This window comes from Diabrotica virgifera, chromosome 6 (assembly GCF_917563875.1).
Source record: "Diabrotica virgifera virgifera chromosome 6, PGI_DIABVI_V3a".
Taxonomy (NCBI): domain Eukaryota; kingdom Metazoa; phylum Arthropoda; class Insecta; order Coleoptera; family Chrysomelidae; genus Diabrotica; species Diabrotica virgifera.
In genome coordinates, this window is record NC_065448.1 from 2,930,749 (window position 1) to 2,950,274 (window position 19,526).

The 19,526-nt window shown below is 31.9% G+C and overlaps 1 protein-coding gene across 2 annotated transcripts in view; it reads right to left on the reverse strand.

Annotated features, from left to right (window-relative positions):
* Positions 1-19,526, reverse strand: part of LOC114326314 (serine/threonine-protein kinase 10) — a 99,597-nt gene that overhangs the window by 70,991 nt on the left and 9,080 nt on the right. For both annotated transcript variants that reach the window (XR_007698853.1, XM_050654205.1), the window contains exons 2-3: positions 14,296-14,941; positions 2,093-2,403 (exon numbers count right to left, since the gene is read on the reverse strand). Coding sequence is in view for 1 of the 2 variants with exons in the window: in XM_050654205.1 (XP_050510162.1) it covers positions 2,093-2,403; positions 14,296-14,815 (831 nt within the window). In the remaining variant the exon portion in view is untranslated. The remainder of the gene's footprint in view (positions 1-2,092; positions 2,404-14,295; positions 14,942-19,526) is intronic.

Sequence of the window (19,526 nt, forward strand, 5' to 3'; positions counted from 1 at the left end):
CAGTACTTCGGCAGACACGTCAATCTCTTGAAACGATAGAGGAAGCGGCCAGTAGAAGGGAGCTTGACTTGATGCAGCTTCGTCGACATCGACATCGACATCTGGAGACTGAGAAAGAACGACACGCAATGTTAGCACAAAAAGCCGTACTTCACCAAGCTCGCCAAAGGGAGTCAAAAAAAATGGAGGGAGATACAATAAAATAGGAGGAAGCCAGAACAAATTGAGTGGAGCGACTGTAGATGCCAATAGGGAACTTGCATAAAATTTTAAATTCGAAAAAAATGTTATAAATTACAACAGAACATAATTTAAAACATATTTATATCAAAGATAAAAAAGTTTTGTTTGTCTTTCGTTTGGCCCCTAAAGACGATTAAAAATTCAAATTATACCAGCCAGCCCAAAACGCGTCGTAACGTCATCCGGTTATACAGGGTGTCCCGGAAAATAGTGCGTTCCTTAAAGGTATAAGTAGAAGGCACCATGTAGAACAAAAAACTCTTATAACATTTTTTTCTAAATGCAACCGTTTGACCAAAAAATTAAAATGTATTCTGGTATGTAAATTTAAATCTGACAACTATGTGCGGTACGCAAAGTTAAGCATAGACAGTCCCATGTAAACAGATAGTTTTTAGAGAATCCTGTTTAGTGTCAATGCCGAAAATGTTTTCGAATAGTGAGTGTATTACCTATTATGTTATTACCAATGAATGGTGTTTGTGAAAGGTTACTTGAAACATCTATTCGGTATAATAATTATTTTCAAGTAAGTACAACTTAGTTATTTCAGTTCACAAGTAAACAAATTACTGAGACATTATCTGGCGTATTTAAGTTCCACTGTAAACTATTAAAACTATGTAATTCAGTTAAAGCCCTCAGCAATACTCAGCATTCAACCCATTTAAACCTTACTAAATACATAATACTAGTTCAGTTAAAAGATGTGTTTTTATGTTAAAAGATATGGTAATTCGTTTAAAATTATGCAATAGGTATCTCAATACATTTCAAAAGAAAATAATTTTAGTAAACAAATCGTAAATACATAAGTATTACCTACTATTAGGTTGGATTATTTTAAATACTGTTAATCACAATCACAAACGAGTTTTTATTATCTGTTATTATTCCGTAGTGCGTACGATGTTGCCAGTTTATTAAAATTTCCAAACATTAAAATACAGGTATATGGAAAACAATGTTAACTTTTTTTTGGAAACGGTTAATTTTAGAAAAAAAATGGTATAGGACTTTTTTGTTCCAAATTGTGTATTCTCTCCATACCTTAAAGGAACGCACTATTTTCCGGGACACCCTGTATGTTTACATTCTCCACCAACAAAGCAAACGTCAGTAGAAAATACAGTTATGTGACGTTACAAGTGTTTTTGATCGTTTGAACTATTCATAGAAAATTTGTACTTTACAAAATGGTTTTATTTCCCATAGTAAACCTTCTTTCCTTTCCTTCAATAACTATATCAAACTCCAATCTCAACAAACTGGTATATATTATTACAATCACATACGATAAATGTCATTAGAATATAAATATTTTTCCTTTATTCCGCAACGACGAGCTGGCCAAATACCCAAGTAGGTGGAGGCCAATAAACTAAAGAAGAAGAAGAAGAATATACCTAAATATAACCATAAACTGAACCACATAGTTAAACTCTGTGACGTCACGGGTCGTTTGAACTATTTTAAGATAAAGAAGACTTTAAATTTGTACTTCTAAGTTATTATGAGTTTTTGAAGCGTGAAATTTTGGAAATCTCATTTTATACAAAACTGAACATTATTATGTAATAATAAAAATGTGCAAGTTCCCTATTGGTTGGATTGGGCATAATTACTAGTCATATCATGCATTTTGTTGATGACATTTGTAGTAATGACACATCATCATTGCCAAACACATCGAGTAAATTTAACTTTAACACTTCAGATTTTTACCTAAAGATAATAATATGAAGATCACAAATTCCAACTTGCGGAAGCAGCTCTTTGACGCCATAGATTTTAAAGTAAATTTTGGTAATAGATACTCCTTTTACTACAAAAATAAATAGTCTCTTACCTTAATAAGTGCTTTAATCAGAAAGTCATTAAATTCTTTCGACCATTTGGAAGGCTGTTCGAGTTTGGGTGGATCTGATTTCTGTATCTTAAGTAGAACCCTCATGGGCGACATCTCGTGATTGGGCGGCTCCATTTGAGCAAACTCGATGAGCGTGATACCCATCGACCAGATATCTACCTTATAGTCATAGGGATTGTCACGAAACGTTTCACATAACACTACTTCTGGAGCCATCCAGTAGGGGGTGCCGATGAACGTGTCGTGCTTCTGAAGCGTATTCTTGTTTTTGGCCGAAACGCCAAAGTCAGCTAAAAAATAAGGTATACAGTCAGTTAATTTATAAAAATACTTCATAGGTGTCTCCTATGACCATTAAACCATTAATCTAATGGTTTCGATCATTAGACTGGTCGAAATGTAACTGAATATTATTTATAAAATGTATCAAATTCACTTATATAAAATGTGCACAATGATATTAAATACTATCTCTACAATGATTTTAATAGATAAATATAACTAAATGACAGTTATGATTTATATCATCTTGATGAAGAACGTTGGCTAAATTGGTTGTCCCACATATTGCATTAATGCATCAATTAAAGCCTTTGAAAATATTCCTTTTGTCTCTTTGCAATTCATATACATAATGCAGAAATTACCAGTTCTATAACCATTTTAATAAAGTTTCAAAATGATTGAAATAAATTCGTAAATATCGGATAATAAAAATTACGAAGGTGACATCTTTTAGGGAACGCAAAATTTTAGGATGAAAATTTGGGAATAGGTAGTTGAAATTGTCTATTATTATACAGGGTGTCCAGAAACTCTACCGACAAACGAAGACAGGAGATTCCTCAGATAATTTTAAGACAATTTAACCCAGTTCACCTAGTACGAAAATGCTTCTTAAGGGAGCTAGAGCTCTTTGAAGATGGCGTCATGAAATTAGTTTTTCTTAAATACCTCCAGAACGCTTCTATTTAGAAAACCTAAAATTGGTATGCATATTTACTTTTCAGAAGTGAATCGATTTCATCCATTGCAAATTTCTACTACCGGTCATAGGCGTGCGTTTTGGGTAGAGCAACGGGTATTTTATCAGATATCTTTTTTGTCCTTAACTTTTATGCATTTTTGACACCGGATTATTAAATTGTGAGGTATCCTAGTACTAAAAGGTACTCTTGCTTCAAGTCGGTAAGACACACCGTTTTCTAGAAAAATCGATTTGAAAGTTTTTCGTTTTTGGAATTTAAAAGAAAATTGAAAGAACTTTTCAACAAAAAACGAAGTATTTTACCAACATAAAGTAAGAGTAACTTTAAGTACTCGAATACCTCATAATTTAATAATCTAGTGTCAAAAATGCTCAAAAATTCAAGACAAAAAAGTTATGCTATAAAATAACTGTTGACCTACCCAAAACGGACGCCTATGACCAGTACTAGAAATTCGCAATTAATGAAATCGATTTATCTCTGGAATATAAATAAATGTACCAGTTTTTGTCTTTCTAAACAGTTTTTTTTTTAAATTTCTTTTAATTCAAAAAGCGAAAAATTTTCAAATCGATTTTTCTAGAAAACGGTGTGTCCTACCGATTTAAAACAAGAGTACCTTTTAGTACTAGAATACTTCACAATTTAATAATCCAGTGTTAGAAATGCATAAACGTTAAATATAAAAAAGTTATGCGATAAAATATCCGTTGCCCTACCCAAAACGGACGCCTATCATCGGTACTAGAAATTTGCAATAGATGGATTAGATTTATATCTTGAAGATAAATATGCGTACCAATTTTTGTTTTTCTAAATAGAAGCGTTCTGGAGGTATTTAAGAAAAACTAATTACAAGACGCCATCTTCAAAGAGCTCTAGCTCCCTTAGGAAGCATTTTCGGACTAAGTGAATTGGGTTAAATTATCTTAAAATTATCTGAAGAATCTCCTGTCCTCGTTTGTCGGTAGAGTTTCTGGACACCCTGTATAAGAAAAAGTTTACAATTCTACATCCCCTCCATTTTACAAAAATTGGAAAATACGGGGTGAAATTTTTTTTCTCGATGGTGAAAAAATATATGTTCAAAATAAGTCCGGAATTGGATAAAATGACTAATTCTAAGTAACTTTTGTTCTATAGAGTTTTTTTACTAAGTCAATACTTTTCGAGTTACATGCGAGTGAATGTGTTCATTTTTAACAAAAAAAAATGTTTTTGGACGGTTTTTCGGAGATAACTCAAAAAGTATTTTAGCGAAAAAAATATTCTTAGTAAAAATATAGCTAATAAAAAATTGAAAAAAATGGTGTATGCGTGTGGTCTGCAGACCCAGTAGAAGCAGAGTTGCAGCTAATGAAATGTAGGTTCTTCTTCGTCAAATTCTAAATCGAATATTTCAATGTGAAATAACCAAAAAACGGAGCATTTTTCGAGGAAAATTCATTTCAATTTTTTTAAAGTGTTTAAAAAAGGTTTATTTTTGTTTATTTTTAACTTCTAATGTTAAAAGTAAGAGAGTTACGCTCAAAATATTGTTGGTCTATTTTATTTTTTGGTAAAAAAATGGCGAAAATCACCCCTTAATTAGCTTCTCATATAAAATTAATCGTTACCGCTTTACAAGTTACTTTACTTATGTATTGTTTATATGTATTATCTATAAGTGTCATTGGTTCAAAGGTCTCAGTTTTGAAAAAAATCGTAATTGTTTATGGAATTAACTTAAAGACGATTAGGAATACCAAAAATCTCAAAGAGTAATAAAATGTACGTTTTGCTTTACTGAATAATTTTGATTTTTTGTTTTCTTGTTAGACAAAAATTGGTTATGCTATGGCTGTTTAAAATTTGCCTAAACTCGTGATAAGTTACTCGTTCAAGCCATTTTAACTACAGCTTTTTCAAAACGAAGCACTTTGAACCGATGAAACTTACAGATCATATAAATAATACATAGACAAAGTAACTTGTGAAGTGGTAATGTTAAAATGTATATGTGATGCTAATTAGGGGGTGATTTTCGCAATTTTTTTACCAAAACAAAAGGGACCAACAATATTTTGAGCGTAATTCACTTACTTTTCATATTACAAGTTTTTTTAAAAAAACAAAAATACACCTTTTTTTTTAAACACTTTAAAAAAGTTAAAATGAATTTTCCCCTAAAAGTGCTCCGTTTTTGGGTTATTTCACATTAAAATATTCGATTTGGAATTTGACGAAGAAGAACCTACTTTTCATTAGCTGCAACTCTGCTTCTACTGGGTCTACAGGCCTCATGTATATACACCATTTTTTCAATTTTTTATGGGCTATATTTTTGCTAAGAATATTTTTTTCGCTAAAATACTTACTTTTGAGTTATCTCCGAAAAACCGTCCAAAAACATGTTTTATTTTGTTAAACATGAACATATTCACTCGCAAATAACTCGAAAAGTATTGACTTAGTGAAAAAACTCTATAGAAGAAAAGTTGTTTAGAATTAGTCATTTTATCCAATTCCGGTCTTATTTTGAATGCATTTTTTTCATCTTCGAGAGGGGGGTATTCCCCTCCATTTTCGTAAAATGGAGGGGATGTAGAATTGTAAACTTTTTCCTATATAATAATAGACAATTTCACCTAGCTATTCCCAAATTTTCATCCTTCCTTTATTTTTTTTATGGGGTCAGATTGTTCTTTGATCGGGCTATATCTTTTATTCTAGTACTATGGTTTGTTTTTAAACCAGGAGGACTGATTCAAATTTACCGCGCCGTAATGCCTGTTTGTAATTGGTCCAACCGCAGACAAGTTTACTCCTCTGTATGAAATTTTGACAGTAATGACATTTAAGAAATTTTGACACTTTTGGCATTTTTTGTGTTTTCTGCGTTATTCCTTTTTCCTTTAATTCTTAGATTTTTAGTCTGCTTTTATATAAAAAGCAGTTGTTTTTAGAACTATTTAGATATGTATTAGTATAATGTAATATGTATGGATTACCGTTGAAGTCCGATATGAACCAAAAAAGAAGATGTATTTGGTAATTTTTCTAGTGACTTTCTTAAGTGTGAATCTGTCTTTTTAGTTTACTCCTCTTGGGTTAAAAACAAACCATACTTGCTGAAAAGTGTATTGTTCTCCTAACGCAAAGGACAGGCATTAACGACATACAATCTCTAATACATATTGCAAGAAACAACGAGTTAATGGAAAATGTAATAGATATCATCCATTAGTGAATTTACCTACATCTGAACAAGAAGAAGAGGTCCATTATTAGTTCATTTTGTATATACCAGTAACTTGTTTTCAGCCATACCGGAGTAATCATTCCACTACATAAAAAGGGAGATCAGCTTCAATGTAAAAACTACCGGGCAATATCGCTACTGACTGTGGCATATAAAATAATGTCAAATATTGTGTATGAGCGATTGAGACCATATGCGGAACAAATAGTTGGGGGATATCAATGTGGTTTCTTAGATAAGATCTTCGTTTTGAGACAAATCTTGAAAAGACTAGTGAATTTAATATAGAAACACATCATCTCTTCATTGACTTTGAGAGTGCCTATGATAGTATCCATCGAGAATTTATGATCAACGCCCTAAAAGAGTTTAATATTCCAACTCATCTCATTGATATAGTAAAAAAAAACACTTACAGTACAAAGCAGGGTTCGAATTCGAAACGCACTATCAGATACAATCCATGTTAGAACGGGCCTACGACAGGGAGATGACCTATCCTGTATTCTATTCAACATCACATTAGAGAAAATAATTAGAGAGTCAAAAGTCAACACCAGAAGACCAATAATAACAAAAAGTGTACAAATATTGGCATTTGCAGATGATGTTGATATCATAGCTAGAAGCATTTAATGCGATAGAAAGAGCGGCACAAAACAGTGGCCTAAATATTAATGAAATAAAAACCAAATACATGAAGTCCAACAAATCGACAGGCCAAAGAAACCTACAGAATCTGACAATAGGGGACTATAACATCGAAAGCGTAAAAAATTTTACATACCTATCTAGGTTCACTAGTTACCGCAGATAACAATGTCAGCGAAGAAGTTAAGAGAAGAATACATATTGCTAATAAAACATATAATGGACTCATTAAACATCTAAGATCTAACAACATCACGAGAAAAACCAAATGCAAAATATACAAAACCCTGATAAAACCGGTCCTTATATATGGATCAGAAACATGGACACTGTCTTTGAGAACTTATTAGGTATGTTTGAACGAAAAATCCTTAGACACATATAAGGGGGTGAAAGAAAATGACGTATGGTGCAGAAGATATAATTTTGAACTATACGCAGCATCCAATGAACCCGACGTCATAACATTCATAAAGATCGGTCGTCTGCGCTGGATGGGCCACGTTGAACGAATGTTGGAGACCGAAACACCAAAACATATAATGAAGCAAACACCAGTAGGGAGAAGGTCAAAGGGAAGACCCAAACTTAGATACATGGAACAAGTGGGACAAGATCTGAGAACACTTGAGATTACCCACTGGAAGAAAAAAAGCAAGGAACACAACAGAATGGGGGAAAATCCTAGAACAAGCCAGGACCCTTAAAGGGTTGTCGAGCTACTGATGATGATGAGTAACTTGTTTTTTACGTTTTTACTATTTAAAGCCCTCTCGGATGTCCCATTTCTTGGGCATCCGTCATCAAAAACAAATAATAATCCCAACGTTATGTCTGCGATTGGGACCGTCTAGAGGTAGTTTGGGGGGTCAGGGAGGTATCGGCTCCTTCGAGGTGTGAATTCTTTTGATCTTCGGACATGAGAACACCTTACTCCGTGAATCTCTTGTCCCCTAGAGCTGAGATTTACTTTGTTTTACAATTACAAAATCTTTCCTTCCTTCTTTGAATTGATTTTTTTTTAACTTTTTAACTTGCCTCGTATTATAACAGCTGTTGTTATCAGTTATACTTCAGCCAAAAAAATGAAAATTTGTCTACATGAGACATTTCTTCATCGATTCAATACATAAACATAATATTTTTAATAACGAGCGATCCACAATTATTGGGATCAAAGCTAGCCATGCAAAAAATTACGTATGTCTTGTTTTAATCTGAATTTATATCATTGGTTTATCAATTAATTTTGATTAACGTTATAAAACATAAAAAAACAGTCAAAACCAGAACTTTAATCAAAAATAAAAAGAATTAACAAAATTATAAGTAATAATAACAAATAAAATCAAACAAAATCTCTCTACATAACCTTACTTTTCTTGTTAAGTTGACGTACACTGCAAAGTTGACGTAAACTGGGAAGTATATCTGAATTAAGAATAGACATGCACTGTATAGCTATCTCTGTCGTTCAGAGCCACCTATGCTGACAATAATTTTGGATCACACGTTATTTTATGAACACAACCAACCTATTTTTATATTCGTAGGTAATCATAGACCAGGGACAATATCTGTAAAAATATTAGTACATTTGGACGTTGAGAGGTGACTCAAATTTTTTTGCAGAAATTGCTTGAAAATAGCTCAAATAATAATATTTGAGTTATCCTCCCACTCAGAATGGTCCGGAACATTGTTTAAATAATCAAAATGTCAAAATATGAAGGAAAAATTCGATTTTTTTCTTCGTTTTTTGATTATAACTTTAAAAGTATTCATTTCCGAGAAAACTTGTACTGACATAAAAGTTGCGTAATTAAATTTCCTACAATATAGAATTGGTTAAAAATTAAAAAAAAATAGTCCCATTTGTTGCAAAATAGCAATAATTGCGAAAAAACCATATAGTCCTGTCGCCAGGGGGGGTACAACGGCCTCCTTTATTCAGATGGACTTACCCAAGTTTTTGGGTAAGTCGACTTACCGTAGAACACGAATTTTTTGGGTAACAGTTGATCCGGATGTCGATAAGGTTGTTATAAACAAAGAAGTTGAGGAACTATATAACAGCGATTTCTCGCAAAACAAAACATTTTTTTTGTATTTTTTGGGCCATTCTAACCAAAAAATGTTCCTACAAGTTTTTTTGTAGGATGCATAGTTTTCGAGATAAACGCGGTTGAACTTTCAAAAAATCGAAAAATTGCAATTTTTTAACCCGAATAACTTTTGATTAAAAATAAAATAGCAATTCTGCTTACCGCATTTGAAAGTTTGTCAAATTATATCGGTTTTGAATATTTGCATTGCTAAAAATTTGTTTTTTTATTGTTAAAAAAAGCTATAAACACATAGTGTTTCCCGTGCCTAATACATGCGTTTTAATGCATGCTACGTAGAAATAGCCTCGCTTGCACTTGTACCTACTCTACCTACTCGTTCGATTTTAAATGAGAAATCATTGAAAACATCACTAAAGCACTAGGTGTTTATAGCTTTTTTTAACAATAAAATAATAAATTTTTAGCAATGCAAATAATTAAAACCGATATAATCTGACTTGAACTTTCAAATGCGGTAAGCAGAATTGCTATTTTATTTTTAATCAAAAGTTATTCGGGTTCAAAAATTGCAATTTTTCGATTTTTTAAAAGTTCAACCGCGTTTATCTCGAAAACTATGCATCCTACGAAAAAAATTGTAAGAACATTTTTTGGTTAGAATGGCCCAAAAAATACAAAAAAATGTTTTGTTTGCGAGAAATCGCTGTTATGTAATTCCTCAACTTCTTTGTTTATAACAATCTTATCGACATCCGGATCAACTGTTACCCAAAAAATTCGTGTTCTACGGGTCAAAATACATCAAAAAACTTGGGTAAGTCCATCTGAATACAGGAGGCCGTTGTACCCCCCTGGCGACAGGACTAATACAAAAACAAGTACATATTCGCATTTTACGTTTTTCAACCATTTATGCTACACTTAGGACCTTCATATTTCACCCAGAGAAAACTATATGACACAGTAAAACAGCACTATAAATTTCATTAAGATCAGTTCAACAGATTTTGCAAAATAAATTTTGCAATCCAGCTTTCGCAAAAAAAATTCACTTTTTCAAAATGTTACAGGACTGAAAATAAAGCAGATAGCAAGTTGACTTGTTTGCGTATAGAAGTGTACTGTACCTTTCATTTGCAATTTGCAAAATTAAAATCGATTAACTACCACGGCGTCAGGAATTTTTTTAAATAAACATTAATAATTATTGGTGCTACGCGCAGGACAGCGGATAGTTTGCTCTGATTGGGCATTCCAATGACCTTCGATAATGATTGATATATTTTAATTTTTATTACATTTCGATATAAATAAATAAATTTGTTTATTGAAAAATAAAAACACAAACTCTATCCTTTGAAATAACACTTTTTTGGCAAAAACTTTCTTTATTCACATATTTTAACTTAGAGAATAAAAGTTTATTATTTTTAAACATATGCAATTGTTTAAACAATATTTCACAAACAATAATAAAATTAGTTTGATTTTTGTGGAATTAAAATATTAAAATACAACAAAATATAGAGTAAGAAAATAGTATATTAGATAAATATTGGAAGAAATCTTGGTGGAAATCAACTTGTGTGAATCGAACACCGCTGTCCTGCGCGTAGCACCAAAAATTAATGTTTATTTAAAAGATTTCCTGACGCCGTGGTAATTAATCGATTTTAATTTTGCAAATTGCAAATGAAAGGTACAACTTCTATAAGCAAAAAAAAATTCAACTTGATATCTGCTTTATTTTCAGTCCTGCAACATTAAAAAAAAATGATTTTTTTTTGCGAAAGCTGGATTGCAAAATTTATTTTGCAAAATCTATTAAACCGATCTTAATGAAATTTACAGTGTTGTTTTACTATATCACAAAGTTTTTCTGGATAAAATATGAAGGTCCTAAGTGTAGCATAAATGATTGAAAAACGTAAAATGCGAATACTTGTTTTTGTATGTTTTTTTTTTCGCAATTATTCCTATTTTGCAACAAGGCTGAATATTTTTTAAATTATTAACCAATTCTATATTGTAAGAAATTTAATTACGCAACTTTTATGTCAGTACAACTTTTCTCAGAAATGATAAAGTTATAACCAAAAAAACCGATAAAAAAATCGAATTTTTCCTTCATATTTTGACATTATGATTATTTAAACAATGTTCCGGACCATTTTGAGTGGGAGGATAACTCAGATATTATTATTTGAGTTATTTTCAAGCAATTTCTGCAAAAAAAAATTTGAGTCCCCTCTCAAGGTCCATCTCAAAACATATGTGCCCTGGACTATCAGTGTCGATTTACTTTGTTTATGCACTAAAAATGAACAGTAATATAGCAGTACACATACAATGGAAGTGTTAAAAATCTAGAATTCGATAATATATCAAAATCCTAAATTTAGAAATCGTTTGTTTCATATCACAATGATAAATATGAAAGGAATTTGTGGTTAACCCTGACTGAGTGTATTTTATGTTAATTTTCATAAGCGATGTGTTACGAAGATGTTCACCGTTTTATGTAATAAGCAAGCAAACAAGCTATCGAAAGATGACACCCAAGTGAGAATAATATACTAATTAAAGATATTGGTATTACAGGACGTTATTGATTTTTATAAGTAGCGGTTTACCGCTACAAGTTAGATTGTTACCGATATTTTAATAATAGGCTGTTCAGTAAGTTTTAGGGTTCGATAAAAAACACAATTTTATGCATCCCTGAAGTGAGAATCTAGAAGGGCTGCAAAAACGTTTTCCACGCATGAATTTTTTTAGTTATTGAAACAGAAGTCGCTAGGGATCAAATCTGGTAAATACGGTGGATGCTCCAACATTGTCCAAATACTTATACGACAAAGTGCTTTATCCTGATTAAGAAGTATGTTTTTCTTCTGCAAACTGGATCTTTTTTCATGATACTTTTCCTTGAGCTAGTCTAAAAGGTTACAATAATATTCAGAATTTATTGTTTTACCAGTTTGCGAGTAATCCACAAACAATAGCTACATATTTGTATAACAAGGGAGGAAAGTGCTACTTTTCCTCCCGAGAATGAAGTTTACTGCCCGACGCGTAGCGGAGGATTTTTGCACGGAACAAAGTTTTTTTTAGGTTTTTGGATCATTCCAAATAGAAAAGGTCTTGAGTGACTTTTCTCTAAAGTTGATAGTTTTTGACATATAAGCGATTAAAAATTGAAAAATTGCGAAATCGGCCATTTTTAACCCTCAAAAACTATGTGAAAAACTGAAAATTTGAATGTTACCAAGGTAGGTAGATATTCTTTAAACATCGATTGATGAAATCTCGAAAAGTTTTTTGCAATACAATATTCAAAACTCTTTTGTTTTTTAATTTCTAATCACGCGTGCGCGACACTATTTTCCACCGTTGCGTGTATATACAGTGTGGTGCAAATGAAAGAAATAAATTAGTTATTTCGTAAACCGGCAACTTTAAGGAAAAAACCCGAAACAGGATGATTTTTATTTTTAATTTATGATATTGTGGCATATATCCGTCTGTATGACGTTATCCGTCTGGGCGTGATGATGTAATCGATGATTTTTTTAAATGAGAATAGGGGTCGTGTGGTAGCTCATTTGAAAGGTTCTTCAATTCTTTATTCAGTAATGTAAACATTTACATAATTATTTATACAGGGTGTCCAAAAAATTTTTATTAAATTAAATTATTTGACAAAAAAAGAAGTAGAAGGACACCCTGTATAAATAATTATATAAATGTTTATATTACTGAATAAAGAATTGAAGAACCTTTAAAATGAGCTAGCACACGACTCCTAATCTCATTTAAAAAAATCATCGATTACATCATCACGCCCAGACGGATAACGTCATACAGACGGATATATGCCACAATATCATAAATTAAAAATAAAAATCGACCTGTTTCGGGTTTTTTCCTTAAAGTCGCCGATTTACGAAATAACGAATTTATTACTTTCATTTGCACCATACTGTCGGTGGAAAATAGGTTCACGCACACTTTATTAGCAATTAAAAAACAAAAGAGTTTTGAATATTGTATCGCATAAAACTTTTCGGGATTTCATCAATCGATGTTTAAAGAATATCTACCTACCTTGACAACATTCAAATTTTCAGTTTTTCACATAGTTTTTGAGGGTTAAAAATGGCCGATTTCGCAATTTTTTCAATTTTTAATCGCTTATATGTCAAAAACTATCAACTTTAGAGAAATGTCACTAAAGATCTTTTCTTTTTGGAATGATCCAAAAAACCTAAAAAAAACTTTGTTCCATACAAAAAAAATAATTTTAGGAAAAAAACAAAAAAAAACGTTTAAAAAATTTTTGACCAACTTTTGGTCCTGGCAACATGCAAATTTGTTAAAAGGGGTCCTTTTTGAGTAAGATTGTGCAAAAAATCCGAATCGGAATATTTTTCCTAGCGGATGCGCAATGGCTTTCTGGACTATTTATATAAATTGTCTTCAAGGCTTGTATGACTAATGACATACCCATGGCCTGTATATGACAATATACAGGCATAATTCAAAATAGTTAGATTTTTGGGAAATCACGTTTAAAGATTCTGGTTTCCAACATTACAGCTATTTTTTCAAATAACATGCTTATTATTTAAGTTGTAAATGTGAAATTTGGCAGATTTGTTACTTTATAATTATTGCACTATAAATAGCAATGAGAAATGTAAAATATTAATATAAATAAATTCGATTAATTACATATACATAATTGGAAAAAATACTTTCAAGTTAGTCCCATATAGTACAAAAAAAAATAACAGTAATAAGGAACTGTTTAAATTTGATCCCATTTATTAGTAATGCCGTGTCATTGTTTATGCAAAATAGCGATCTATTATGAATTTATTTATTATATTTTGCATAATATAACAGCTCAACTAAAAACTGTTCTATATAATACAAAATGTTAAAACACAAACTCACCAGGATTTTCGTCATAGAAAGACATGATATTGATTGCTCCCTTGTAGCAGTAAAAACTAAAAGTGACCGGAGAGAGTGAGAGAGAGGCACAAATATATTTACCGAACCATTCAAGTTCTCTTTCATCCCTCTGTCAACGCTAACCGGTATGTAGAGAATTTCAATTTGAGCCCATATCATTTAAAATCTCAGTTAACACAAATTTTGAGTTGAGCCCTTATATTACTGAGGGTGCGGTATATACTTTCTACTTTTTATTAAAAAACCACTTACCTAATTTGACTCCTCCAGCCATGGTGAGTAAAACATTACCAGCCTTTAAATCTCTGTGGATAACGTGCGACTTATGTAAAAATTGCAGTCCCTTACACATATTTTGGCACACATACGCGATCTGCAGTTCGTTGAGGGGCTTCTCTAATTCAGTCATGATACTGTCCAGCGCGCCTCCATCACAGTACTCGATGAGCAACCACAACTGCTGCTCCTTCTGGAACGCCTCGTGCAATTCCACTATATTTGTATGTTTGATTTCGGACAAAATGTCGATTTCTATCATGAAATCGGACAAGTCGTCTTCCCCATCCAACCGACACATCTTGGCAGCTGCGAGCTGACCAGTATGCTTATGTTGAGCCTTGTACACTTTTCCATATGCCCCGTCGCCCAATTCCCCTATCATGTCCCAAAACTCCTCTGGATCACACTCCATGCGCACATTGTTATACACTTTTTTCTTCTTCGCATCGTTGCCAAAGTGGAGGACCTTTTTTATATTATTGAAGAAGGACATTTTAATCAGTCACTGAACACAAATATGAAAATACGATTAGAAGTTCTCACTACATTATCACATTACAACTTGATCAAATAAGTAGATTTCTAGAATCATGAGTTTCTTTCTTCTGTATTACATTATCTGAAAAAAAAGAAACTAATTAATTTTAGAGTACATTGATACTCATTGCCGATTAATTTCAAGCTATTTTTTATATCTTCTTGTCATTTATTGCAATATAATATACAATTGTACGTCTATCCTATACGCGTCGGTCTCTGTACAGAACATAAGGCATTTTCAAAAAAACTTTAAATATTTTCTTGATAGGAATGTACAGGGGGTCGTTAACACTACAATTTAAAAATAATGACAATTCTACAGGGTGGTCCAAAAAGATTGGTATATCAAAGTTATATTTTTTCTTACACCCTCCTGGTCAAGAAAATGCGGACAGTTAGAATAGAATAGAAATATGCTTTATTGTCATGGAAAATTTAACAATTTTATAGACAAAGCTTACAAGAGTCATAAATAAAAACAATAACAAATACAATTTACTAAAATTATATAAATCGTCAATATAAATAAAATATAATGAAGTGAAACAAAAAACAGTAACAATCTATTGCACAATTTAAAAAAATTGCAAATTACATAATCTACCTTAAGGAGATGGGTACGTATTTTTGGCTGCAATGCTACTCAAACGGGGATTCATTTTTTTCGAATCCTGAGAAAACTCATAATTATTTTTGAAAAATTTAAACGCAGAATGAAAGATTACGTTATTAGGGAGGACCGAAAGTCCCCGAGAACTTCTATAATGTTTATTTTAATAAGTTACAGGGGTGAAAAGAGAAAATTTAGTGTGATTTTTAATTTCAAATATCTCATTCAAAATAAACTTTTTATTTATTCTACGGGACTTTCGGCCCTCGGTAATAATTTAGTCTTTCATTCTGCGTTTAAATTTTTCAAAAATATTTATTGGTTTTTTCAGGATTCGAAAAAAATGAACACAATGTCCGTGGTAATATTTTCCAAATCTATCTTTGTCTTACAACGCACTCAGTCGAATAGAATATTGTCAGCATATTGCCAGTCAAACAGTGACAATCAGTGACAATTTTAAATATTTGACATGGCATCGGGAATATTTTGAGTTGTTGATTAAATAATATTGATATATAGTGTATGTGTATTTGATAAATAATTTATTTAAGACGTGAACTTAATAAAAAGTTATTTATTGTGTATTATTTGTAGAAGATCCAAGCAGAGAATACATCAGGATAATAATATTCTGTGATCTAAGTATTTTGTTGTTAAAGATGTTCAAAATTGTAAGCGTTCCATAGTAATAAAATATTATTAAAAAATCACTTTAACACTTTTCCTCTTTTCTCGATTAAGTATTAGTTCTTGTTGTACATATAAATTATTACAATCACTGAATACATAGTTAGTGAAAAAATTATCACATTTATTAACTGAATTAATAATTTGCAATTATACAAATAACAGTTATCCAAGAACATTCAAAAGCCATCTCTTTAAAGTTAATCATGACATTGTCAAGTAGAATGGCGTTCTAGTAATGTTTACATATCCATTACACGTAATTTGCCGTGTAAAGACAGAAAAAGTAGGGATAGGCGTAAAATATTTGCGAATTATGTACCGATGGCCTTAAGAGGATCGGAACGTATTTCCGGCTGCAATGCTATTCAAATGGGGATTCATTTTTTTCAAATCCTGAGAAAACTAATAAATATTTTTGAAAAATTTAAACGCAGAATAAAAGATTACGTTATTAGCGAGGGCCGAAAGTCCCTGAGAACTTCTATAATGTTTATTTTAATAAGTTACAGGGATGAAAAACTAAGAGAAAAGTTAGTGTGATTTTTAATTTCAAATATCTCATTCAAAATAAACTTTTTATTTATTCTAAGTGACTTTCGGCCCTCGGTAATAATTTAGTCTTTCATTCTGCGTTTAAATTTTTCAAAAATATTTATTGGTTTTTTCAGGATTTGAAAAAAAATAAACATAATGCCGTGGTAATATTTTCCAAATCTATCTTTGTCTTAAAACGCACTCAGCCGAATATAATATTGTCAGCATATATTGTCAGTCAGACACTGACAATCAGTGACAATTTTAAATATTTGACATTGCATCGGGAATATGTTGAGTTATTGATTAAATATTATTGATATATAGTGTATTTGATAAATAATTTATTTAAGACGTGAACTTAATAAAAAGTTATTTATTGTGTATTATTTGTGGAAGATCCAAGCAGAGAATACATCAGGATAATATATATTCTGTGATCCAAGTATTTTGTTGTTAAAGATGTTCAAAATTGTAAGCGTTCCATTTCAATACATTATTAAAAAATCACTTTAACACTTTTCCTCTTTTCTCGATTGAGTATTAGTTTTTGTTGTACAAATAAATTATTACAATCACTGAATACATAGTTAGTGAAAAAATTATCACATTTATTAACTGAATTAATAATTTGCAATTATAAAAATAACAGTTATCCAAGAACATTCAAAAGCCATCTCTTTAAATTAATGATACATTTTCAAGTAGAATGACATTCTAGTAATGTTTACATATCCATACCAATGTGAATTTTACTACACGTCATTTGCCGTGTAAAGACAGAAAAAGTAGGGATTCACGTAAAATATTTGCGAATTATGTACCCATAGCCTTAAGAAATTTAATATTAATAAGTATATAAGTTAAGCTGCTGCATATAACACTCGAATATAGATTAAAATTCAACTTATACATAAGAAATCTGTAATATCTTATTTATTGGTTAGGAAACTCTGCTACTGAATAATATGGTCTTTCAGGGATTTTGTCATTTTACGGAACTGGGGGAAAGATGTTAGGTACAGATTTAAGTTGTAGAGGGAGATGGTTGTATAGTTTTTCTGCAGAATATAATATAGATTTCTTTACTAACTCATTGGATGGGATCGGTAAATAGATGTCAAAGGTAGAATTTCTGGTGGAATAGTTATGACTATGTCTTGCTGGAAAGTTAATAAGAAGAACGTTAATAGAAGACTCTGGCTTCAATATAAAATTTATTTGGGTTAAGGCACATATTGGACTCAAAGATAATGAGTATGTAGACTACTTAGCTAAATCCAGTATAACATCAGGCACTTTATTGTCATATTCTTTATGTGTATCAGATGTTATTACTATTTTTAAAAGAAACCAACTATCGATAAAAGCTTAAAAAACCCCACAAGATACACCACTTTACAACCAGTGATTCCACAAAGTACCTGGTTTAAGAGTTTTAAAGCTCCACGTAAATAACAACTATAAATCGACTACGTTTTGGGCATGCTTGCTATCCAAGTCAAAATAAATGTGATTGAAGACGATAATTGCAAACATTGCGGAAAGCAGGGTGATCTTGATTTAAAAAAACCTGATTACGCTGGACTATTCCTGAATAGTATGTTCTTCATGATGTACCTATCCGTGACGAATGTTGGTGCTCATCATGGCAATCTTAATCTTATCTGCAGCAGTGCGGAAAAGCTGCACAGATGTTGTATTGAACCAGATTGTTAGATTCTTCAACCAGGATGTTCTTCTTTTTCCTGGACCACGCTTTCCAAATATTTTCCCTTGCAGGGTGGCTTCTAGGAGTTGATACATAGCTGGGTTCATTTCGCATAATGTGTCTGAAGTATTAGAACTTTCAAGATTTGATGGTGGTCAGTACCTCTCGGTTCTTCTTCATTCTTCTGAGGACATCGTCATTTGTAACTCAGTCAGTCCACGGGATATTAAATATTCTCCGATATAGCTCTCAAATGCTTCCAATTTTCTGCACATTCGTTCAAGGTCCACGATTCAACACCATAAAAAGGACAGAGAAGACGTAGCATCGCAGCATTCTTACTTTTATGGCAAGAGAGACATTAAACGTTGTGGCTCTTGAAGAAGACCCCCATCAGGTTTAAGTTTAAGGTCTTCTTCTTCTTCCTCTTTATAAGCAATTCTGCTTGTTGATTGGCGGATTGATACCTCTACGGAAGGTTGTCACTCCATCTTTTGCGCGGTCGGCCGATACTTCTTCTGCCGATTGGTGATTTATCTCGTGCTATTTTGACCACACGTGTCTCCCCCATTCTGGTTATGTGGTTGTTCCATTCTCTTTTTCTATTTAGTGTCCATTCGTTTATACACTGTACGTTACATTGTCTTCTAATATCTTCGCTCCTCTTTCAATCTCTCAGGGTATTTCCTGTAATTCTTCTCAGTACTCTCATCTCTGCCGTTTCCAGTAGTCTTTGTGTAGTGGCTGTATCGGGTCTTGTTTCTGATACGTATGTCATTATTAATCTTACACTAGCTTTATAAATTCTTGACTTCATCTCAGTGTTAATATGTCGGTTTCGCCATATAGTGTTATTAAGGCATCCTGCGAATCTACTTGCTTTTTGTACTTGATTTCTCACTTCTTTGTCTAGGTCTCCGTAACTTGACAATGTAATTCCAAGGTATTTTACTTCCATTACTTGTTGAATACTGATACCATCAATTTCTATTTTGCATCTGATTGGTTCTTTACTGATTACTATTGTTTTGGTTTTTTGAGATGAAATTGTCATATTGAATTCTTTTGCTCCTTATGTTAAATCTGTGTACTAATCTTTGCAGACTATCTTCATCT